The sequence below is a fragment of the Protomyctophum parallelum genome (genome assembly GCF_964188405.1).
Source record: "Protomyctophum parallelum genome assembly, chromosome: 11".
Taxonomy (NCBI): domain Eukaryota; kingdom Metazoa; phylum Chordata; class Actinopteri; order Myctophiformes; family Myctophidae; genus Protomyctophum; species Protomyctophum parallelum.
Genome location: NC_139707.1, coordinates 34,369,910 through 34,395,877, shown reverse-complemented (window position 1 = coordinate 34,395,877; position 25,968 = coordinate 34,369,910). Strand labels below are relative to the sequence as shown.

Sequence of the window (25,968 nt, the reverse complement as noted above, 5' to 3'; positions counted from 1 at the left end):
TTTATCCCTCTCTCTCTCTCCGTCTCCCTCTGTTCCTCTCACTCTTTATCCCTCTCTCTCTCCGTCTCTCTCTGTTCCTCTCACTCTTTATCCCTCTCTCTCTCTCTCTCCGTCTCTCTGTTCCTCTCACTCTTTATCCCTCTCTCTCTCTCCGTCTCCCTCTGTTCCTCTCACTCTTTATCCCTCTCTCTCTCTCTCCGTCTCCCTCTGTTCCTCTCACTCTTTATCCCTCTCTCTCTCTCCGTCTCTCTCTGTTCCTCTCACTCTTTATCCCTCTCTCTCTCTCCGTCTCCCTCTGTTCCTCTCACTCTTTATCCCTCTCTCTCTCTCCGTCTCTCTCTGTTCCTCTCACTCTTTATCCCTCTCTCTCTCTCCGTCTCTCTGTTCCTATCACTCTTTATCCCTCTCTCTCTCCGTCTCTCTCTGTTCCTCTCACTCTTTATCCCTCTCTCTCTCTCCGTCTCTCTCTGTTCCTCTCACTCTTTATCCCCCTCTCTCTCTCTCTCCGTCTCCCTCTGTTCCTCTCACTCTTTATCCCTCTCTCTCTCTCCGTCTCTCTCTGTTCCTCTCACTCTTTATCCCTCTCTCTCTCTCCGTCTCCCTCTGTTCCTCTCACTCTTTATCCCTCTCTCTCTCTCCGTCTCTCTCTGTTCCTCTCACTCTTTATCCCTCTCTCTGTTCCTCTCACTCTTTATCCCTCTCTCTCTCTCTCTCTCCGTCTCTCTGTTCCTCTCACTCTTTATCCCTCTCTCTCTCTCCGTCTCTCTCTGTTCATATCACTCTTTATCCCTCTCTCTCTCCGTCTCCCTCTGTTCCTCTCACTCTTTATCCCTCTCTCTCTCTCCGTCTATCTCTGTTCCTCTCACTCTTTATCCCTCTCTCTCTCTCCGTCTCTCTCTGTTCCTCTCACTCTTTATCCCTCTCTCTCTCTCTCCGTCTCCCTCTGTTCCTCTCACTCTTTATCCCTCTCTCTCTCTCCGTCTCCCTCTGTTCCTCTCACTCTTTATCCCTCTCTCTCTCCGTCTCTCTGTTCCTCTCACTCTTTATCCCTCTCTCTCTCTCCGTCTCCCTCTGTTCCTCTCACTCTTTATCTCTCTCTCTCTCTCTCCGTCTCTCTCTGTTCCTCTCACTCTTTATCCCTCTCTCTCTCTCCGTCTCTCTCTGTTCCTCTCACTCTTTATCCCTCTCTCTCTCTCCGTCTCCCTCTGTTCCTCTCACTCTTTATCCCTCTCTCTCTCCGTCTCTCTCTGTTCCTCTCACTCTTTATCCCTCTCTCTCTCTCTCGTCGTCTCTCTGTTCCTCTCACTCTTTATCCCTCTCTCTCTCTCCGTCTCCCTCTGTTCCTCTCACTCTTTATCCCTCTCTCTCTCTCCGTCTCCCTCTGTTCCTCTCACTCTTTATCCCTCTCTCTCTCTCCGTCTCTCTCTGTTCCTCTCACTCTTTATCTCTCTCTCCGTCTCTCTCTGTTCCTCTCACTCTTTATCCCTCTCTTTCTCTCCGTCTCCCTCTGTTCCTCTCACTCTTTATCCCTCTCTCTCTCTCCGTCTCCCTCTGTTCCTCTCACTCTTTATCCCTCTCTTTCTCTCCGTCTCCCTCTGTTCCTCTCACTCTTTATCCCTCTCTCTCTCTCCGTCTCTCTCTGTTCCTCGACGTCCTCAGAAGCCAGAAGAGGAAGTTCCCTCCGATGACGTCGTACCACAGAATGCTGCTGCACCGAGTGGCGGCTTACTTCGGCCTCGACCACAACGTTGATCCGACCGGGAAATGTGTAATCATCAACAAAACTAGCAATACAAGAATGTGAGTAATCTCTTGCTTTACACGCGCACGCACGCACACACACACATGCACGTGCACGCGCACACGCACACGCACACACACTCACTCACAGAGTCTCCTCCAATCCCCTCTCCACAGTGTCCCAAGAATTGAATTTCTCTGGGCCTCGCTTTAATTCAAACGGCTTAGCCTTGCAGAAATTACTGACTGACTCTGTATTAGGGATGGCCAAATGGAAAGATTGTCTTAACCGGTTACCGCCAGGACTTGCCGGCTAATTAACCGTTATCCGTTAAGAAAAGAAAAGCGCTATTTTGCGCATAAAAAATAGACAAATACACCGTTTACACGTGGCCTGCTGTCAATCAGTGCACTAGTGCGCACTGCGTAGGCTACAGTCTTCTATACGCACACATGTATCGCGGACCGGTCGGGAAGGATTAGGAAGAGAGACTGAGAGAGAGAGAAAGAAAGACGTGTTAGAGAGAGCGTCTCTCTAACACGCACGCGCGCGCGCGCGCGCGAGAGAGAGAGAGAGAGAGAGAGAGAGAGAGAGAGAGAGAGAACGTCTGAGAGAGAGAGGGAGGGAGAGAGGGAGGGGGGGGGTCCCGTCCGTCCGTCCGTCCCGTTAGCAACAAGCTAACAGCATACGTTCGTTCGTTCTATGATCCATAAAACGACAGATCCACAACGCAGATCGGAACCAACGTTCGTTGCATGAAGGGCAGATCTGCGGGCGCGCAGCGGCGCAATGCTGTGTGTGTGTTCGTCTTTTTTTCTTTTTCCCTCCTGCTTCCACAGTCCACTACATGCAGTTGTTTTTGTGTTTTTGTTTTGGGGGAAGTAAGTCACAGCACATGCGTGGTCACTGGTTGCACTGACAGTAAAGGTGGAAAGAGGGGCTTGGTGCTTTGGCCGCGGTGCCTGCTCTCGGCGCTTCAAAATAAAATATTTTTTTTTTTATCGGTAAACCATTAGCCGTTAGTGTTGTCGGTAACCAATTAATTAACGGCTAACGGCTAACGGTTATCGGTTGGCCATCCCTACTCTGTATCTTCAATATGGGGCAAAACAGATTTTCCTGTGCGGTCGACCCGCCAAAATGAGTTTTTTTTTTTGGCGGGGAAAACCTAATTATCTGCATCTTTCAATATGGCAGAGTGCGGGGTTGGGAGGGAGGGAGGGGGGACAGCTCAGAGGTAAGGTAGGCAGGCTTATGAGACGTGAAGAGGCTGGTGTAAATAAACATCTCAGGGTTTTTTTAACCCATTTAGGCCTGACGTCGATTCTACCAATGTCTTCTAAATCCTGACAGTTTTCTGAAAAACCCTATGTTTCTGTGTCAGTCGTTCTCAAACATTTTCATGTCAAGGACCCCCCAAAAATATATGTATTTGGCTGCCAAGCCCCATCTGAAAATATGTTGTTCCAGGGACCCCCCCCCCCAGAAGCAAAGATTTGAGTTAAAACGTTCGCTCTGAAAGAATAAATATTCAAAGATTTGCACCACATTTTCACGGTTTTTTAAAAATAGCAGACCTACAAGCTCGTAGCGCGGCACTCAGTGCCGCGCTATGAGCTTGTAGATCAGATATATTTCAATAGCTAAAGTATGCTTAGTTAAAACACCAAAGGGGTTCTCGTTCAGAATGGGCTAAGCATACCCCTGTGTGCTGCAGGTTTTCATTTTGTCCCATTCTCCTTGCCCTCCCCTCCCGTCCTCCTTACCTTCTGCAGACCTGATCAGAAGTTCTCAGAACACATCAAAGACGACAAGACAGACGACTTCCAGAAGCGGTACATTCTCAAAAGGGACAACTCCAGCTCGGACAAAGATGACAACATGGTACGGTTGAGGACCAGAAGTTCTCAAACTTTTCAGAACCCCTAAAAAATACAACCATGCCTCTGCTTTCGAGGGATGGTGCATTAAAGCATTGTCAACGATCTGCATCAACCCCCCCCCCCCCTCTCCACACACACACACACACACACGGGCACACACAATATACTAATCAAATGATTCCCGAGTGCGGCACGGCTGCGGCTCACCGATCCAAGAGATGGTTCAAATGCGGAGAACAAATTTCACTGTGGTAACGTGTGTGACAAATCGTACGACTTTGACACACACACACACACACACACACACACACACACACACACACACACACACACACACACACACACACACACTTTCTTTATTTGAATCCACAAATTACAATGAATTTGACAAGGAAACAAATATAACGGGGTTGACAGTTCATGTTCACTTAAGGATACACATGGCACCTCCTCCTCCACACAGACAAACTGCGTATAACAGCCAAAACAGAACCGTATTTGGCAAGTTTGCTTTTTGTCATGCCAGCTATTCTTAAGCCACTCATGGTCAGTTTATGCACATGGCCCAGGCTTCCGAATATCAGTATGGCAAATCTACAGCGATACCCCAGGTTTGTTATACTTCCAAGTAATGGTTTATACTTAGAATGTTTATCTTGAAATGCCTGGTCCATGTACAAATCAAAGACACAGCCCACCTCCAGAATCAGGACCTCCTTGTGACTGGTGTCAACAAAGACACAGATTTGGTGTAAAAACAGGGGACTATGTATAGACCCCTGTGGGACACCGGTAAACAAAATGTGTAGGGTTTAAGTGGTTTGATTATTATTATTTTCCACGTTTCCAGATGCGAATGCGGTTGAAGGACGACAGACGGTCCAAGTCCATCGAGGAGAGAGAGGAGGAGTACCAGCGAGCCAGAGACAGGATATTTGCTCAAGACGTGAGTGTTTCTCTTCTTTATTTCTTTTTTTTTATCAACAAATAGAGATTATTTTGCCGTTATGTAACTGTGTATACGTATAGTTTGTACTGTATACTTTTTTTTTTTTTTTTTTTTTTAACCTTTCTTTAACCAGTAAAAACACATTGAGACTGAAGTTTGGGTCTGTAAAGTAACACTTCAATATTTTACCTTCCAGGGTCCAGATGGCTATGCACTCGAAAAAAGGTATGCCGCCTCCTCTCTCTCCCTCTCTCTCTCTCACTCACTCACTCACTCACTCACTCACTCACTCACTCACTCACTCACTCACTCACTCACTCACTCACGCACACACACACACACACACCCGTTTTAAGGTGAACCATTCATTTGCATGATAATGAATTATGCTAGGTTCTAGCATTGTAATATGCTATATCGTCTGTGTCCACTCCACAGGATACAAGAAGATGACGCCTGCAACAGCACGCAGCAAAGGCGGCAGATATTTAGGTGAATGTCTCTTTTTCCATAATTGTAATGCCACTTTACTTCTATTTCAAACCGTTGCCTTTTCCAGCATGGATGGATCAAATGTAGTTATTATTTAGTCACAAGCTCTTGTTGATACGGTTAAATATTTTTCAAAAATATTTGATGCTCCCCCATCCCTACTTTTGTGGGTCACTTAGGGCAATAATTTCCGAATGAAAAACAAAGAAATATGATATGGAGATTGTCATTTATTTACTAATCAGATATCACCATGTTAACTTTACCTCAACTCATCTGTGAACCTACACCATTGTCATACTTTGCATATTATAAAGAAAAACAAAGTCTCGCAACTCACTTTTGTAATGCTCCACGTATGGTATATTCACAATCGCAGCAGGCAGGACATATGGACATTATGGACTTTTTCAAGTATCATACTTGGAAAAAGACCAATACCGATCGAAACGTTTGTCCTGCCTGCTGTGATTGTGAATAAAATACGTGGAGAATTACAAAAGTGAGTTTACGAGCCTTTGCTTTTCTTTATGATTTCTGTTAGTTTAACAGTTTGGCTCAGCACCAAAGATCAGAGGATGTGCGCTGTTCTGACACTGCATATTAGTAGTCATTTCCCCTTCGGTACTACCAGGCTGTTACCGTGCACAGTATTAACACGTATTATTAACAGTATTAAACGCTTCGTTCAGGTTAAAAGATGGCCGCTCGGCCAACAGCCGCCAGAGCAGCTCGGAGAACGAGCCCAAGTACAGCGACCCGCGGCCGTGGAGCAGCACGGACTCGGACAGCTCCAACCGGAACCTGCGGCCGGCCATGACCAAGGCCAGCAGCTTCAGCGGCATCTCCGTTCTCATCCGAGGGGACAGCTCGGGCAGCAGCAAGAGCATGGGGCGCCTCTCCAAGACCGGTGAGTCCCCGGTGTCCTCGTCCTCCTCCTCGTCTTCCTCATCCTGGGGCCTGGAAGCAACGCCTTATGTTGTGTTTCTGTGTTTATTTAAAGGTTTTATGACATTAATTTTCATTTATTTTTCTTTTTCTTTTTCTTTTTTCTTTTAGGTTTTATGACCTCAATTACACCCAAAAAACCTGAACTTTGAACATTCAGTGGATTTTCTGTGGTCTGAAGTTTTCTTTGGGGTTTTTTGGGCCTTTTGAGCTACAATGAAAACAGGCAACACAGTGAAACAGTGACATCTGCTGGCAAATCCCATTGACATATATGGGATTTGCAGTAAGTGATGTCACTTACTGCCGGCAAATCAAAGCACCTGTTTGAGCCAGAAAACCCCAGATCACAGAAAATCTACTGAATGTTAAAAGTTCATGTTTTTTGGGTGCAATTGAGATTAGAAAACCTAGAAAAACAAGAACAATTCCAAAACCTTTTTTTTAATGTCACAATCCCTTTAAATGAACCACAGAAATAGCATCTACAACAAATAGTTGTGAGTGTGTCCTCCTCATCCTCCTCCTCATCCAGGGGCCTGGAAGTCGACCGCAAGCCGTGTTTCTGTGTTTATTTAAATGAACCACAGAAATAGCATCTACATGCTCATGGTTGTGAGTGTGTCCTCCTCAGTGGTGGAAAAAGGGCTCAATTGTTAATTGTTTACTTAAGTAAAAGTACCAATACTGCAGTATTGGTACTTCAATACTGCCGTATTGGTACTGCAAAAAATTTACTTGGGTACAGTGCTTAAGTAAAAGTACTTACCGTAGTTACTTTCCACCGTTGGTCCTCCTCCTCGTCCAGGGGCCTGGAATCAACAACCTTATGTACCTTATGTGTTTATTTAAATTAACTACAAAAAAGTGCAACTAAAACCTCGTAGTTGTGACGTATTGTAGATTTGCTACATTTTGTTAATGGTCAGTGTGGTCAGCCCTTGCCTGCCACTTTGGCCTGTGCCGGACCTTGTAGCCTTTGGACAACGACCATCTGTCTTTTTCCTTTTTGTTAAAACTAACAAACACGAAATTCAACCTTGATTCTCTGTCCACTGTACCATAGACATTAAATTGGTTGGGGGCCACTGTGGCCAATTGATGAAGTGGTTGGTTTCATGGCCTTTAGATACCCATCCATCATCTTCCACACATGTGGGTTTATTTTTTACTCCCCACTCACTCTCAGCAGCCCCCATGCACCCCCCCCCCCCCACCCACCCACCGGCTGGTCATTAGTGCAGCACGTCACAGCTGGAGATGTTCCCATATCGGGGATGTGATATAGTTGCTAACAGCGTTGGGTGGCCTGGCTCAGGTGTTGTGGTTAATGTTTGTATTGTCAATTTTTAGGTTGTCACTTTTTAAGATTCAGCCCAGATTTCAGTTTCGATGACGATGTCATTTCTTTCTAGGCCACTTGCGTTCGCTTAGCTTTTCAGCTTAGTAGCAGTATAAGCACAATGGGACAATAATGAAGTTGGCTTGCAACACACCGTGCATAGCGTTTTATCGCCAGTTGGCACTGTCTTGGCAGGAAATTCAATCGTATTTAAAAACTCGATGACAGCCAATGTTTGTGCACCAGCAGTTTGATATAAACGGTGTCACTCCTGTCTCTGGAGAGAAGTAACCTTACAGGACCCCCAAGTCTCCGTTTAGACGTCATTGATTTTCAGGCTTTAAGAGGAATATTGAACCGGGGTGTCGATCCGCGTCCCTAGTAAATAAATAATACATGAACAAATACATGAAGAGATTGAATGCCGTGATATGGTTTTGACAGTCTAACCTTACATTGTCTTGCTAACACCCGCACATGTTGTTGTTGTTTAACCCGTGTAGAATAACCCATTCTGGACGGGAACCCCTTTTGGTGTTTTAACTAAGCATTATGTTATACTTTAGCTATTGAAAAATAGCAGATCTACAAGCTCGGTGGCGCGCTACAAGCTTGTAGGTCTGCTATTTTAGAAAAATCGTGAAAATGCGGCACAAATCTTTGAATATATATTCTTTCGACGTCGGGCCTAAATGGGATAAACAAGCTACTGTAGCATAATGTGATATATTGGGTGGTATCTGATCGGTGCATTATAGACTGGCACACACGCCGACGCCACCATTTTGCCAGGCATTTTTCCGGTATACCGGAACAACTCTAGTCTAGGTCACACTACAGCTTGTGACTTGACTTGTGGAGCCATATTATTCGAATGAATTTCCGACAAAGACAAATCAAATCAAATCACACTTTATTTGTATAGCACCTTTACAACAGCCAAAGCTGACCAAAGTGCTCAACAGAGTAAAACAAGACAGTAGAGCATAGCAATATAAAACAATGAAAAGAGACAATAAAATATAAAACAGACCGGCAGATCTAATATGGAGGGGCAGCATGTTCCAGAGTTTGGGGCCCGCAGCAGCAAATGTTGTGAACCACCTTCCCTCGTCGCACCACTCCTTCGTCAAGAGTTGAATTAGAATGAGCACATCGAATGCAAAGTTAATGTTAATTCGGGTGCTTTGTTGTTCACAGGCCCCAAGCGCCAGTGACACCACCAGGCGCAGGCCGATCTAGAGAAAAAACAAGCTTTGATTGATTGATTGAAGTATTGTATTAACAGTTTAGTTAGTTAGTTTCATTTATTTTCCACGTGTGGAAATTCGTCTTCGGTCTCAAACAGTAAAAAAACAAACGGTTACAACAACAGCAACAACACTTAACACAATTATTTTCTCATGGCAAAAAAGTGCAGGACAACAGTGGCAGATACATTGGAAAACAAACAAATCTAGCGAGACATGGTATCATTTAGTGCCTTAATGGCATTTGGTATGAAAGATTTTTTTTTAAATGTTACGGTTAGCTCTTGGTACTTTGTACCGTCTACCAGAGGGAAGTAGTTTGAACTCCCTGCAGAGTGGATGAGAGGGGTCGTTTGCTATCTTGATAGCTTTTTTACGAAGTACCTCCTTGTAGATACAGAATAATTGTTGCTCTCTCTTCTCCAAAGTTTGCAGAATTACAGTACATTTCAAGTACACCTCAATACATAAACTGTTAACTGTGAGTGGACGACACCATAAAAGCATCGCACTTTGTTTACAAGAGGGTCCACCGTGTTCAATTAATCGTAACATTTAGACGTACACAAATATACACTTCTATATATAGCCAACAACAGGAAATCATCCATCAAGCCATGCATCTTTTTCATCTCCTTTTTTCCTTGCCATCGATTTAATTTGATTTGATTCCTCAGTTTTCTGACAGAAGTAGATGACGTTGACGAAGCGCTTTGCCTGGCGTTGCTTGGCAGTAGCAGACTGAGGTCTTTGTAGTTAAGAGTAGCTGCTGTTGTGCTGCAGATTACTCCACCACTCACTCATCTCCACTCCTGCTGTCCTTGACAGCGTTTGCTCTACAAGGCTTAACCGCCCCAGCATGTCTCCAAACAGTCCTTTTGTATAAGAGCTCCCATCTCGTCTCAACCCCACTTTCACCCCTTTTAATTTATTGGTTAGATTAGATTATTGGCAAAGAGAATATCAGAACGGCGTGACTTCAAAATCAGTTCAACAGCCGCCAGGAAAAAGTTGAGACGTCGATCTTGTCTGCATAACAAGACCCGTGCGGTTTTGTTTTTTACACCTCCAGCAAATATCCTCCCTTCAATCAGGCTTACTCCAAGATCCCGATCATTTAATAAGCTAATTATATTGGGTTGTCGCAGTGTTCCCACTCACCACAGTTATTTGTCGCACATATAAAAACAAACGTGAAAAAAACTAAATGACATTAATCAAAAAACTAATTAACATGTCATGTAGAGATGGTAATATCATTATCTTTTTTCCCAGTTTATGGCAGCAACTCTCCCACAGGTAATTAGAATAGATAATGAGTTATATACAATTGCAATTTGATGTTTTGACCCCTCAAAGTATTTCTTTGAGTTTTGTTGTCAGTGCAGCTAAGCTATGCCGAAGACGCAGTTCTATTCTAAATTAACAGTTTGACAGCCGCTAATTGTTTAATCCATTGTTCCACCGCGCGTAAAGCGCTATACCCGACATTTGTTTAATGAGTTTAATTCGCCGTTTTAAAATAATTGATGATGAAACTTTATTGACAGCCGTAGCCAGTAGATGACAAACAACAATTAAAAACATACAAAACAGTTACAAATAAATACATTGGTTCATAAAACTCCCGTAAAATAAATAAATAATTTACAGTGGATTTATCCGGGACCTGATGACGAGGCCGTCGCGTTATGATGACGAAACCGGAAATCATCTGGGCTACTAGGGCTTCTGGGAAATTGAGCTCAATGTAAGTGGACGGGGGGGGGGGGGGGGGTTTGTTTGGACTACAATGCGTCATGGAGGCGGATCCTGTAGTGCATTGTAATAGCCGCTGGTGCTGATGATCATAACATGCCGACAGATTTTCGTCGTTGAAAGCTGCAAATACTTCAGCGTATGCCTCTAAAGGTAATACAACAATCTCGGCAGAGTAGAATATTTGATTAAATAGAGGTTAACGCGTTTTATGGAGTCAAACTGTTAATAGTCGGTGAGTTTGTCTCTCTTCCACCAACATTGACTCTTCCACCTTCCACCCCTCCACCGCATGCCTGACTGTCCTGTCCTTACTGTCCTTACTGTCCTGTGCTGTCTTTTCTCTACTAAAACTAAAAGTCTTTGCTGTGCCCTAAAGCCTAATTTATACTTATGAGCGTGTCGCTTGATGAAAATAACCCATTTTCAACACCAACCCCACAAAAAAGATAAACTGCAATGCATTAGCTTTTTTTTGCCATTCTGGGCGGGCGGGAACCCCTTTTGGTGTTTTAAGCATTATGTTATTCTTTAGCTATTGTGAAATAGCAGATCTACAAGCTCATAACACGGCACCGAGTGCCGCACTACGAGCTTGCAGATCTGCTATTTCTCAAAAATCGTGAACATGTGTCGCAAATCTTTGAATATATATATATTCTTTCAGAGTGAATGTTTTTAACTCAAATGTTTGCTTTTTTGGGGGGGGTCGGCAGGTCAATTACATTTTGGGGTCACTCATATGGAAACATGGGTATTTCAGAAAACTGTCAGGATTTAGAAGACGTTTTTTTTTCCTTTTTTCGACGTCGGGCCTAAACGGGTTTCATCCAGCGACACGCAAAAAAAACAAAAAAGAAGGTATGAATTAGTCTTTAGTGGTTAAGGCCTTCCTTCTCTTTCCTCCTCTCCCTCCCCCTCCCCTCCCCCAGGTTCAGAGTCGTCTAGTAGCGTAGGGTCCTCCACGGGGTCTCTCTCTCGCTCCCAGCCGCCCCTCCCCATCCCAGCTCTAACCCAGGCGGGCCAACACGCCACCGTGCCGCCGCTGCCCCCGGTGGCCGCCTCCTACCCGCTGCTCAACTGCACTAGTAGTTCTGGTTCTGTGTCTTACGAGGTGGTGGGGGGCCGGAGTGGGCCTCCGTCGGTGCTGCTCCACCACCCCCCGCCCCCTTACCACCCGCCTCCACCTCCCCCACCCCTGCCTCCTCCTCCTCCGCCTCAACTACCACCTCAACAACCTCCTCAGACTAACACTAGCTACTATTTGCTTCCGCTGGAAGCCGCAGGGATCCCGCCGGGGAGTATCTTGGTCAACCCGCATACAGGTTGGTACCTCTCCTCTGGAACCGGGGGAGTGGGGGGACGGGACTGATGGTTGCATTTAGGGTTGGGATCCGGAACCGGAGGTAAAATTGAGGAACCAGAATCGGTCTCTGGAACTGTTTTTTTATCACACTGTCGGAGCTGGTATGTGGCCCATAGTAATCTAGTAAGAGAGTAATGACACTCCCGTTGACTCTCATTGTAACAATGGAATGCGGAAGTGCTCATTCTATCTCAATGGAATAGTTCCAGCTCATTTGCGGCGAGATCAAAGCGTGTCACCACTCTCTTACTACATTACTCTGATGTGGACTAGTCCGACAGCCGGGGTTGTGGGGTGGTGAAATTTGGTACAGTATATAGATTTTTTTTTAATTGGCCTAAAATATTGTCTATATACATACATTCATAAATCCACTTGCTGACCGCCTGTCGGTATTGAGAAATTATTTTTATAGGGGTTTACTGTGTGACCATACCATTCACTGCGCAAAAAGCTTGGAATACGGATGTGTATATTACAGGAAACTCCCGTTAAACTCACAAATGTGATGAGGTCAGCACATTCTGGGGAATTTGGGTAAGTGGCTATGGCTGTTTTTAGCCAAGGGAGTGTTTTTTTTGTGCAGAACTAATATGGATTCAGAATCATGAAACCCCCCTAGATGCTACATAAAGCATAATGAAAATTTGAAAATATTGCCTTATACAGGATGTTAATGGTATGGTCACATATAAACCCCTATTAAAAAAATGCTCAATACTAACAGCCAGCAAATGGATTCATGAAGGTATGTACAGTATATAGACAATATTTTAGGCCAATAAAAAAAGACTATATACCAAATGTCCCACTTTAAACTAAAGAAGCCTACCAATAGTCATTGTATATAGTAGACTAAAAAGTCTACTATATACAATGACTATACTGGTAGTTTCCGAAACTGTTCAATTCCAAGCTCCGTCATAACTCTGAGAGAGGTACAAATTTCGGGTCGATTTGGTTCCATTTGCACACTCTGAGATTACCGACCTGTGTAAGGGTCCATTTGGAACCCTCTATAGGAGTCGTTAAGGAATGGGTTAAAATTAAAGTCCTGAAGGATCCCAACCCTAGTTGCATTATATAAGTCTGCTTTAGCCAGGTGTTCCCAGCCATATTTGATGGTCACTCGTTTGTCTGTATATGTGTCTGTGTCTGTCTCTTCTTGTCCTGTACCTTTTAATTCTGAACTGAAAACTAACACAACTTACATTTACACAGCTAAACTGGAAACTAACACAACTTACATTTACACAGCTAAACTGGAAACTAACACAACTTACATTTACACAGCTAAACTGGAAACTAACACAACTTACATTTACACAGCTAAACTGGAAACTAACACAACTTACATTTACACAGCTAAACTGGAAACTATACACAACTTACATTTACACAGCTAAACTGGAAACTAACAACTTACATTTACACAGCTAAACTGGAAACTAACACAACTTACATTTACACAGCTAAACTGGAAACTAACAACTTACATTTACACAGCTAAACTGGAAACTAACAACTCACATTTACACAGCTAAACTGGAAACTAACAACTTACATTTACACAGCTAAACTGGAAACTAACACAACTTACATTTACACAGCTAAACTGGAAACTAACAACTTACATTTACACAGCTAAACTGGAAACTAACAACTCACATTTACACAGCTAAACTGGAAACTAACAACTTACATTTACACAGCTAAACTGGAAACTAACACAACTTACATTTACACAGCTAAACTGGAAACTAACACAACTTACATTTACACAGCTAAACTGGAAACTAACAACTCACATTTACACAGCTAAACTGGAAACTAACAACTTACATTTACACAGCTAAACTGGAAACTAACACAACTTACATTTACACAGCTAAACTGGAAACTAACAACTCACATTTACACAGCTAAACTGGAAACTAACAACTTACATTTACACAGCTAAACTGGAAACTAACACAACTTACATTTACACAGCTAAACTGGAAACTAACACAACTTACATTTACACAGCTAAACTGGAAACTAACACAACTTACATTTACACAGCTAAACTGGAAACTAACACAACTTACATTTACACAGCTAAACTGGAAACTAACACAACTTACATTTACACAGCTAAACTGGAAACTAACACAACTTACATTTACACAGCTAAACTGTGTAACCCTTTGCTCAACTTGTTCATTTGTCTGGGTGTAATGAGACAGAGTGCAACCATGGGGTAGGGGTGTGTGTGTGCGTGTGCGTGTGCGTGTGCGTGTGCGTGTGTGTGTGTGTGTGTGGCGAGATGGGGATGTTCCTTTCACAGCCAAATTGGTAGGACGGTGAAAATGCCGTCCAACAAAGAGCCATGCATTATTAAAGGGTATTTGAGTTTCGAGATGTAAGTCGTGAGTACTCTGCAGAGGACGATAATTAGAACGTGCCTCTCCGGCTTTGATTGCCCTTTTAAAAAGTAAACTTGAACGAGCGGAAAGTGTATCGTTTTTCCCCACAAATTATTCTGAACCGACGGGGGAGTCTACGGCTAACGATGTGGACTCGCATGCAAATTAGACCTCCTCTTCACTCCTCGTCTCCCTCCCACGGTTAGACTCGGAAGGCACTTTGAAAAACGATAGCTGTCTCACAAGATCAATACAGCCGACGCCGGTCAAAACAAATCCCCCAAAGTGTTGCTGAGACACAGATAATGAAGCCATACTGTACTCGTAATTGAATAGGGAAGAAAACGGATAGTCTCGCCTCTGATGTCTAATGTATTCTCCTTCACTCTGCTCATATTAAATATGCATGATGGGCGGCGAGAAGGCAAGGGTGTATGACTATGGCGTGTATATATATATATATATATATATATAACTAGAACTGCACTCTGTCGAGTGCATACTTGCTTGTTGCACACTAGTAGGCCATAAATGGCCAACTAGTGCGCAAGCAGAGCGCGCAAGTACTTTTGACCGTTGTAGGTGTAACTATTTGTTACCTACCTACTTTATGCATATAAACACCTAGTATTATTAAGTATGGTTCAAGTTTCTATCTATATAAGAAATACAGTTTTATCGATGTAGATATATTCTGGATCCCTTTTTAGTTTTTTTTAAGAAAAATAAATCATTGATATGTGATGAAAAAAAACGTATATAAATTGAATTAAAATATGTTATACAGTATAATTATTCTGTAAACGGTGGAATCTGATCTGCTGGGACCAGAGTACGTGGTGTGTATATGTATGACTAGCTCTTAATGATGACGTAAGAAATATGGTCATTTGTGTAATCTGGTCCCAGCAAACCAGGCACAGATTTGCTGTTTTCTTGCATAAACATCAAATGGCGGGACAGCTGTCACGGTTTTTGGCGCAAAGTAACCACAGTATACCGCTAATCAACTTACAACTACACACACTATATAGTATATGTATATGTAAACGTATGTCCTACGTCATCATTTACAGCTAGTCATACGTATACTATATACATAATCAGTATAAAATAAAATAGCAAATTGTGCCTGATCTGCTGGGACCAGATTACACAAATGACTATATTTCTTACGTCATCATTAAGAGCTAGTCATACATATACACACCACGTACTCTGGTCCCAGCAGATCAGGCACAGTTTGCTATTTTATTTATTTTTACTGATTATGTATATAGTATGCGTATGACTAGCTCTAAATGATGACGTAAGACATACGTATACATATACATAAGTATGTAGTTGTAAGTTGATTAGCGGTATACTGTGGTTACTTCGCGCCAAAAACCATGGCAGCCGTCCCGCCATTTGATGTTTATGCAAGAAAACAGCAAATCTGTGCCTGGTTTGCTGGGACCAGATTACACAAATGACCATATTTCTTACGTCATCATTGAGAGCTAGTCATACATATACACAACACATACTCTGGTCCCAGCAGATCAGGCACAATTTGCTATTTTATTTTATACTGATTATGTATATAGTATACGTATGACTAGCTGTAAATGATGACGTAGGACATACGTATACATATACATATACTATATAGAGTGTGTAGTTGTAAGTTGATTAGCGGTATACTGTGGTTACTTTGCGCCAAAAACCGTGACAGCTGTCCCGCCATTTGATGTTTATGCAAGAAAACAGCAAATCTGTGCCTGGTTTGCTGGGACCAAACGACCACAAATGACCATATTTGTTACGTCATCATTAAGAGCTAGTCATACATATACACACCACATACTCTGGTCCCAGCAGATCAGGCACAATTTGCTATTTTTACTGATTATGTATATAGTATACGTATGACTAGCTCTAAATGATGACGTAAGAAGTATGGTCATTTGTGGTCGTTTGGTCCCAGCAAAACAGGCACAGATTTGATGTTTTTCTGCATAAACATCGAATGGCGGGACAGCTGTCACGGCGGAGGGGACCGGGCGAAATTATTACTTGCGCGCTCTGCTTGCGCAAGTAAATAGTGCTTATTGATGTGAAGTTGTACATTACAATCAGAACTGCCAATCTTCTGAAAACCCACCATCATGGCCCCTAGCACTTACCCTAGCCCCTTAGATAAGCACTTTATGTAGACTTGGATAGCATTTTCTACAGACATTTTCTACAGACTTATAGCATTTTATGTAGTCATAGCACTTTATAGTATACTGTATATTATAGTATGTATAGTTTCATCATATAGATATTCCACGGTTACATTCTTAGCTTACTACTACTACTTTTTATGTATGTGATGTATTGCCATGCTTTTTGTTCTTGCTTAATATTAGTCACTCTGGATTAAGAGCGTCTGCTAAATGCCTACATTGTAAATTGTTGTGTACACTACAGCACACAAGGAATTAATTTAGCTTGCTGCTGACTATTTATGAGGAGATATGTTTGAGGGTCATTGGATTGTCAGGGATACTGGCCGTCAGGGAGACTGGCCAGCGAACATTGGTTAACTAATAAGCTTCCATATTCTGGGGGCCGACATTATTTTTGAAAATAGCCAATGTGCAAGCTTGCAGCGTGATGCAATGCGATTGTGACTTGTGAGCTTGTAGAACAGCTATATAGGGTATGCGCATGCTTAAAGTGAATGGCACATCGAGTGGCAAAGCAACATGCAAAGTGAGTTTAACATTGTTTAATGTGGTTTAATGCAATCGGATATGACTTTTCTGTTTGGATGCATGGGTTGTCAAGGCCAGAAAGTAGTTTTTGCCACTCAGTAGGCATGCGCATACCCTCTATTTTTGGTTTTTGGTTTTGGTGGAGAGTTGGACAAAAAAGGAGGTACCAAGTACAGGCAGCTGTACCCCCAGTTAACGGAATATTTAGGGTAGGGTAAAGACTCTTTGCACCTTGGCAAAACTGAGCCTCGGACAAACCATGATTTTTTCCCCTCTGGAAGCATAATTTATTTTGGGGCTTATGTGTACTGTACGTACTGTATGTACTATAGGCAATGTTTTTACTAGGATGGCATGTGGACCTTAGATGCCCTGTGATTTGGTGAGACGGGGGATGGGAGCGCTTGTTTCGTTTAATGCAATATCCTCTTCCGTCCACTACTTGCAACGGTGCACCTGTCCACGCCATGAGGCCATCAGCTGCATGGCCGGTGGACTCGCTCGCCTAGCGCGCCTTGCTCAATTTATCAAGGCCTCTCTGTCAGCTGGTTTTAAAGTTATTTAAAAAGTACTACATGTTGTGTAAAACTGAGTGAACCAAAATGGGATTTTGAGTGAGCCAATAAAGTGCTTCCGTCTGCTTTTAACTCGGCCGTCGCTAAGTACACCTTTTTGAGGCCTGTTTTCGTATGTACCTCGGCGCCGATCACGCCTTATCACGCCTTTCTTTTTAAACACTTTTTGTGCCCCAAACGTCCACAGACGTCCTAGGAATTACCGCATGTAGTGCCCAGGACGTCTGTGGACGTCTTGGTAAAAAAGAAACAAAGTGGGTCTAAAAGTGGACACCCTGGGTCGCCATTTTGAAAGAATGAAAGGGCACATTTTAATATCGGTAACAATTGATGACTGTGATCAGCTGCGTCCAGTTTCCCCTCATATTACTCGCAGATCTACGAGCTCATAGCGTGCCACCGAGTGGCGTGCTAGGTCTGATATTTTTGAAAAATCGAAGAACTGACATAGAAACATAACTTTTTCAGAAAACTGTCAGGATGTAGAAGACATTTATAGAATCTGATCTCAGGTCAAAATGGGTTAAAATGATTTGTGATGCTATTTATGTTTTCGCCCCCCCCCCCCCCCTCCCCCCCCACCACCACCACCACCACCACTGCCTTAGATAACCCATGTAATGAATGCCAGCAGTGAGGCGGGTGAGGCACATATCGATAAAAGTGATGGATAGGTATACACACACAAACTGAGATTCGCTCCTTGCCAGGCAGCAACCTTTTTTATTATTATTTATTATATTTTTTACATAAAAAGAAATCACATTTTCAAAAGGCTCAACATTCCAAGCCGGGTCTATTTCACAGTGAGCCTCGGTAGAAATGCATTCATACATAAATGAATTCACAATGTTTCGGCACAGGAAAGAGGAGGAGAACTGTGCTGTTCTTTTCTTTTATACATTTTTCTTTTCATCAGGAATTCAGAAATGAACCCTGGGATAAAAAAAAGAGGGCAAATATATTAAATTCACTATCTAGCCCTGGCTAGATATTATACTTTATACTGCATTCTCCACACATATAATGTGCCACTGTTATATTCGCAGCCATTTTTCTGAATTAATAAGTGTAGTACATATTTATTACAGAGGTTTTGCAAAGAACTGTGGACTTCAGGCGTATGCGAGTGGATCTTTGTTACATATAATATGCCAGTCTCTCCTAACAGTATGAGGGAAGGCATAATCTACTATTTATTTTGACAAGTTGCTAGTGTTAAAATATTATAGTTTCATCTTTCTTTCTAATTCATGTAAGATGGGCTTTTTAAATTATACCATGTGATGGGGTTATTGTGAAATATTTGTGAACAGCATTTTAATTCTTAAGCCATTTTGGCCAGGAACCCCTTTTGGTGTTAGCATTATGTTATGCTTTAGCTATTGAAAAATAGCAAATCTACAAGCTCATAGCGCGCCAACGAGTGGCGCGCTACGAGCTTGTAGGTCTATGCCAATCGTTCTATGTCAGAACGACTGACATAAACATAGCTTTTTCAGAAAACTGTCAGGATGTAGAAGACCTTTTTTAGAATCTGATCTCGGGTCAAAACGGGTTAATTAAACCTTGATGAATTATTGTGTTTGATGAATTATTGAGGGCTTTATAATAATTATTCTCATTGAAGACCGGGGCTTGTTCCAGTGGTTTCAGTGGCTGTTTCTCCTCTCTCTCTCTCCCACCATGCAGGCCAGCCCTTTGTGAACCCAGATGGCAGCGCGGTGGTCTACAACCCCGGTTTGGCCCCCCAGCAGGTCAGGAGCCAGCAGCCCCTCCCCCCACCACCACCGCCCCCTCCCGGCCCCCACCAGCACCAGCCGGCCAATCATGTCCTCTCCCAGGTCTGCTTAGTGCCCAAAAAGGCACCGAAAAACGTCACAATCAAATAATTATTACTGTAGATTGTTTTTGACGAGGGGCTTAAACAACAACCCAACATCACAAGTTCAATGTATGTGTTTTTATATTGCTGTAGCCACTGTGCAAAAAGCATGGAATACGGATGTGTATATTACAGGAAACTCCCGTTAAACTTTCCAACAAACAACGGTAAACTCCAGAATTGTACCATCACACCTGTATATTACCGTATATTAACTGTATATGCTGCTAAACTTGAGGTTTACGGGCAAAATACAGTGCCCACAATTGCCCGTTAACTCCTCTTTTCACGCAGTGGAAGTATCCAGGAATTTCCCCCTATTGAAAAAGAGAACCGGGTAGAAACTCTACTGATGATTCATCTTAAAATAGAATTATGTATAAGCAAGTTTTATACCCTTAGCTTCGGGTCGGGGCTTGTCGAATCTGTCTTTTGCATAAATCCAGTTTAGAAGATATGCCACACGGCACGGATCATTCAAATCATTTCACGGATGGTCTGGCGTCGCTTGATATTCACGCCGTGTCATTCGTTTAGCACGAGTTGGCGACCTGTAGCTCTCTCTCGAGTCGCCGCCCCTGTCAAGAGTAAATGAATTGAGTTCAAATGTCAATTAAAACATTGCCACCCTTACCCCCCCCCCCCCACTGGCCCCAGGTGTATTGGAAAGCCAAACGATTATCATTAGCATTCATAGAGGCCGGTAGAGTTACCAATAGCAATCTGCAAGCGTCCCACTCCTTGTCACAAGCTGTCATGCAAAGTTCTGCAAGATTTCTTTCTTTCTTTTCTTTATTATTTTTTTCCTTAACTCTGAGCCATAAGGTTTGAGTTTCATTAGTGGAAATAGCAGGAGTGGAGATTGAGTTGACCCCTGGTGGTGACGGTGGACAGCCCGGGGGTCATGCAGAAGGAAGCTGCTCTCGCCCCAGCGGGGAAAACGACATCCCTTCCTAATATACACACTCGACACCGTCAGCCATGAGGGGAGAGCAGGTTGATGAGAGGCTTTCTGCTGGGAATATAGGAGGTGTTTGCTCTGAGCAAGAGCCCCCCCCCCCCACACCTCTCACATTAGCGCCCGTCTAATTGATTTCCACCAGTCGACCTTGATGGAAGCAGTCGTATCATGGTCATCTCGTTGACTAAGCCCCTTTGTCTTAATTAGAATCATTACTGGTCACAATCGTTCCCTGGATGGCTGTTCTCTCTCTCACTCCACACTCAGACTTCCTCTCTCTCTCTGTCTGGCTTCTCAATCCCTCTTTCTGTCTCTGGATCATGAACTAATGGCCTTTCTGCCACTTGTTTAGGCAGGACACAACTTTTTTGGTTCCTATTCTTGATGCACTGTTTCCTCTCCTTGCCCTTATTTATCAACGAGGTGTACACCAAAAATTGGGTGTACACCCAATTTTTGGTGTACACCGCGTTGATAAATAAGGGCCCTTGTCTGTCTTTCAGCTAAAAAAAAACATTTCCCTCCAACTCTTCTCTCCTCTGTTCTCTCTCTCTCTCTCTTTCCCTCTCTGTGTTGTCTGACCTCTCTCTCTCAGCCGGCCAGAGCTCTCCAGCCCTCTGCTCAGACTATCCAGTACTCAACGGTCTCTTATCCACCGTCTCCTCTCCTCCTCCACCCTAACCAACAATACACTGTGGTACCTACGCCTGTCTTATATTCCTCCTCCTCTAACCAACAATACACTGTGGTACCTACGCCTGTCTTATATTCCTCCTCCCATAACCAACAATACACTGTATTATGTAGTGTTACACGCCTAGTCTTCTGTTATATTCCTCCTCCTCTAACCAACTAACCTCCCTCACCAGGCTTCCACCACATCGGAGGAAAGCCTGGTCTCTGTTTCAACAGTCTGTATGATCCTCTCGGGAGCGGATGATATCGTTACGTCATGTTGTAGTATTGTTTTGTAGTCGACAGGCAGCAACAACAGGCGGCAACTTCCTTTTCCCTCAACCGATTTTTCTCAATAAAAACTGCTTTTATTGAGAAAAATCGGTTTCTGAACTGCCCACAGCCCTGCTATGAGAAGCAGACTGAGTAGAAAACAATGGTGCCATTTTATCATGAGTATTACTATAGTGAGGACCTATTATATGAAGATAGGTTGAAAAGTGGTGAAGTGGTCCTTTAACACGGAAAGAAGTTGAAACCCAGAGATACAAGGTTTCCGCCCGACAGCCATGATATATATATTTTGTTCTCCGATCTCTGCGTTGAGTAGTCGTAGCCAATAGCCGTACAGATGAGAATGTTAGAGCATAATTTGACACGGACGGTGATGAAAGACTCATGAATTAGGAAAGATGTGGGGGGGGGGGGGGGGGGGTGAATCTTCTTGGCAGAATGAATGGAACTAATTCTATTTTAGGTGTCATGTCCGCTGGACCTCTGCATACATAATGTAACCTTATCATCCTGACTTACAGAGGTGGTAGTAAATCTGTACAAAAAAGTCAGGTTAATTTTGACCCTTTAAATATGTCTTTAAATGTCTCTTTTGACCTGGGAACGATTCTACAAATCTTCTTCTAAATCCTGACAGTTTTCTGAAAAGCCTCATGTTTCTATGTCAGTGGTTCTCAAACATTTTCATGTCAAGGACCCCAAAAATTATATGAATTTGGCCGCCAACCCCCCATCTGAAAGTATGTTGTTCCAGGGACGTTCCAGGAGCAAAGATTTGAGTTAAAAACGCTCACTCTGAAAGAATATATATTCAAAGATTTGTGGCATATTTTCACGATTTTTCAAAATGGCGAGTGGCGCGCTACGAGCTTGTAGAGCTGCTATTTTTCAATAGCTAAATTATAACATAATGTTTAAAACACCAAAAAGGGTTCCCGCCCAGAACAGATTAATTGTGTGAGCCCTTTAGAGTTTGTGTAGCCCTTTCTACCTCCAAATTTAAGCCGGAGCATTACTTCTTAGTCAGGTTTAATTAAAATGTAAATTAATGATTTATGGAGTCATTTTTATTTTATTTCATTTGTTGTGTTTTGCTGCCCCTTTTCCCCCTCCATTGATGCAAATGAATGCTAACCGCCAACCTCTTTTATTTATTTATTTTCTATGTGCACTCTCCTAATAAATATCCCCTTAATGACTGATTAAAGTTTATTTATTTATTTTCTATGTGCACTCTCCTAATAAATATCCCCTTAATGACTGATTAAAGTTTCATTTGTAGAAGACGGTGTTGAATAATTAATCCAGCGGCAGATGTTGAATTAGATTTTTTTTATCTATGAATAGAAACGGCAATAAGTCCCTCAACACTCCCTCCCAGCACACGGTGGAGAAAGTAAAACGCGCTTTAAAAATGGGGACAGCCATGAAAGTTCTTAACAGCCTGTTGCATGACTGTACAGTAGACTGTACAGTATACCAGAGGTTCTAAACATTTTCATGCAGCGACCCCCCAAAATAATCACATTTCTTTGAACTTGTTGATTACTTTTGATGCAGTAATGGTCTTTTCTGTTTGTTTTTAGCGTTGATGAGCGATCAAAAAGATCAATCTCTTACAAGTGAAAGAAAAGTGAAAATTGCAGATCTACAAGCTCACGATATCGACATGTCGATCATGTCTTGAGCATGTAGATCGGCCCCCCCCCCCATGCAGAAGCAAATATATAATAGTCAAAGATTTGTGCCACATTTTCAAGATTTTTCAAAAATAGCAGATCTACAAGCTCATAGCGCGGCACCGAGTGCCGCACTTCAAGCTTGTAGGTCTGCTATTTTTGAAAAATGTGTATATGTTTTTCAATAGCTAAAGTATAACATAATGCTTAAAACACCAAAAGGGGTTCCCGTCCCAGAATGGGATAATTAATGTGATTGTTTATTAATTTTATAATATTTATAATATTTTTTCTTTTTTCTCCTCCACCCCATAAATGTGCAGCAAGACAGCCTGGGCGTCCAGTTCAACCACCTGGGCCTGGGGGGTCGGCAGGCGGTGGTGGTGGCATCGGGGGTCGGGGTGGTGGAGGGGGGCCGGGGGGGGGACATGTACCCCTCCTCCGTGGTGCTCCAGGCCCCTCCGCAGCAGGCCGGCTACATGGTGGGACCCCCGGTAGGCCCCCAGACCGTCCCCCAGCCCGGGCCCCCTCAGGGGGCCTACCCCCAGGCCCCCCAACAGGCCCCGCCGCCCGTCAACCAGCCAGTCATGCAGCAGCAGGCCTACATGCAGCAGACCCTGCAGCAGGTTAGGAACTATTTCAGCCTTTTAGACCTGAGCTCGATTTCTACAAAATGTCATGGCAGTTTTCCACCACCTCGGAGGAAAGCCTGGTCTCTGTTTCAAAAGTCCTTATGATCCTGTCGGGAGCAGATGATATTGTTGTAGTATTGTTTTGTAGTCGACAGGCAGGAACAACGGGGCGGCAACTTCCTTTTCCCTCAAACCGATTTTTCTCAATAAAAGCTCTCGTAGCCTGTAGCTACCGAGTGGCACGCTACGAGCTTTTGAAAAATTTAAGAACGACTGACATAGAAACATAGCTTTTTCAGAAAACTGTCAGGATTTAGAAGACATTTTTAGAATCTGATCTCAGGTCAAAATGCGTTAAACTTTGTAGCTTTGGATTAATATTGCAGAACATACACAACAAACCACTTCTTTTTTTGGCTGTCATGTTTAATGTATGCATGCTTCAACCTCTCTCTCTCTGTGTGTGTGTGTGTGTGTGTGTGTGTGTGTGTAGATGCCAGCCTGCTTCTGTGCGCCCGGCCAGTACCCTCTCTCCAACCAGCAGTACCGCCCCGTGGGCACCGTGCAGTACAACACCGCCCCACAGAGCCAGCCAATGCCCCCACCCACGCAACAGACAGGTAAACACAGCCAGACATATGATGAGTATGAAGAAGAGTCTATAAATGCTGGGGCCAGCAGCTCATATAATCATTTTTTTTCTTTCTTTTATAGCATTTATCTTTTTTATGAAAGCAGGTGCTGCGCGTTAGATCTTCCCCAGCATGTGTTCTGCTTGTTCAGAGACTTCCGTTTCATTGTTACTCATGAGTTGATACCAGGGCGTCTAAATACACCCTGCCCCTTCTTCCCCTCCACATCCAATCTGTGTGATCAATACTTGCTTTCTGTTTGTTCTGCATGGATTGCGACGGCAGAGGGAAGTTGCTTACCACACTTTCTCCTCTCCCACCCCCTCTCCCCCTCCTCCTCCTCCACATTTCTTTCTGTTGCACTCAGCACTTTTTTTATTTTCCTTGTGTTCTGCGTTCTTATGGCAGGTCCACAATGGGGCTCATCTCGAGCAGCGAACTGCGGCAGGGAAATTAGTCTGCGCCCCTGAGGGCGTGAGGAGCAGGAGCTAGGAGCTAATTACAGCGCATAGCGACTTGTCTTTTCGGCATCGGCCCCCCTTTGTCTTAGCCTCCTCCATCCTAGCAATATTCCCCTCGTCCCCCATTGTGTTGGCGTCCATCCTAGCCCACGCAATAACCCTCGTCCCCCATTGTGTTGGCGTCCATCCTAGCCCACGCAATAAGCCCCGTCCCCAATCACATGCACAATTAGCATTGTTTCCTCCCCTCTGCCACGCTCAGCATAACTATATACCGTTATGCACCAAACCTGTCTGGGGAGACGAGACGCTCTGCATCACCCAGATCTTTTAAGGATACCTTGTATTTGCTCTCACCTTTTTAACTGGCTGCCGTTTTACATTAATCTGTCATTCTCTTTGCCACAGCTTACGGCTCCATTTGGTTTAATTAAAGTATTGTTAGACATCTGCATTAGGCCTGCTTACGTTAATTTACAAGAAGTCTACACAATTTGAGAATGTAGAAGAATTTTCATCGTTGTTGCCTGTTATCCCCTATGGTACCAACATCAATACAGCATGTAAATGTGAACATTCTTTAGTTTTGGGTCTGAGAGGCTAAATCTTATCAAACGGTGGTCCGTGGCTCAAATGCAGAATAGATAATGAGCCTTGATATGATAAGGGTTGAAAACCACTGGTGTGTATATATATTTCTATAGGGTTTAAGTGTCACTATGAATGCATGGCATAGTGGTTCTCAGACTTTTCTTAACTCAAGAAAAGTCGACTTATGACTTTTCCCCCTCAATGGCGCTCACTGCCTAAGACAACTTTGATGACTTTTGTTTATTTTTTATTAATTCAGTTTCACGTCTATCAGCGTCTCCGTCGCTAGGTAACGCTCGGCTGTGGTCCGTCCATTAAATGGTTCCCCCTCGTCCGCTGCCAAGTTAACTGCAATCTTTAAAACCCTTTTATTATCTGAATCCTTTATTAAATCGTCGCTACGTCACGGTTACAATGTTAACACTTCGGATGACTTATAATAAGACGGTAGCCAACGTTAGCTTTTAGCCAATTTGGCTTCCGGTTCGTTTCGGGGGTCTTCACAATAATACTTGGCTCAGTCTCAAACCTTTTAATTTCACGGACCCCCATGACCCAGTTTACAGACCTGTAAGGGTCCATTTGGCACCCCTTCAAAGAACCCTGATGGGGCCCCCCGGACCCTACTTTGAGTGCTCTGTATGATCGACCGACGATGCCGCAAGTCGTGGGGAATTCATGGGAGTTATCGGAATCGTTATC

The 25,968-nt window shown here is 43.4% G+C and overlaps 1 protein-coding gene across 6 annotated transcripts in view; it reads left to right on the top strand.

Annotated features, from left to right (window-relative positions):
* LOC310866655 (R3H domain-containing protein 1-like) overlaps window positions 1-25,968 on the top strand; it is a 67,053-nt gene that overhangs the window by 21,593 nt on the left and 19,492 nt on the right. For 4 of the 6 annotated variants that reach the window (XM_083776349.1, XM_083776347.1, XM_083776352.1 and 1 more), the window contains 11 exons: window positions 1,660-1,800; window positions 3,517-3,625; window positions 4,475-4,570; window positions 4,770-4,798; window positions 5,012-5,065; window positions 5,758-5,975; window positions 11,296-11,688; window positions 19,149-19,300; window positions 20,898-20,999; window positions 23,274-23,576; window positions 24,076-24,202. In XM_083776349.1, coding sequence (XP_083632475.1) covers window positions 1,660-1,800; window positions 3,517-3,625; window positions 4,475-4,570; window positions 4,770-4,798; window positions 5,012-5,065; window positions 5,758-5,975; window positions 11,296-11,688; window positions 19,149-19,300; window positions 20,898-20,999; window positions 23,274-23,576; window positions 24,076-24,202 — 1,724 coding nt within the window. The remainder of the gene's footprint in view (window positions 1-1,659; window positions 1,801-3,516; window positions 3,626-4,474; window positions 4,571-4,769; window positions 4,799-5,011; window positions 5,066-5,757; window positions 5,976-11,295; window positions 11,689-19,148; window positions 19,301-20,897; window positions 21,000-23,273; window positions 23,577-24,075; window positions 24,203-25,968) is intronic. The other 2 variants (XM_083776350.1, XM_083776348.1) reach the window with 2 other exon arrangements.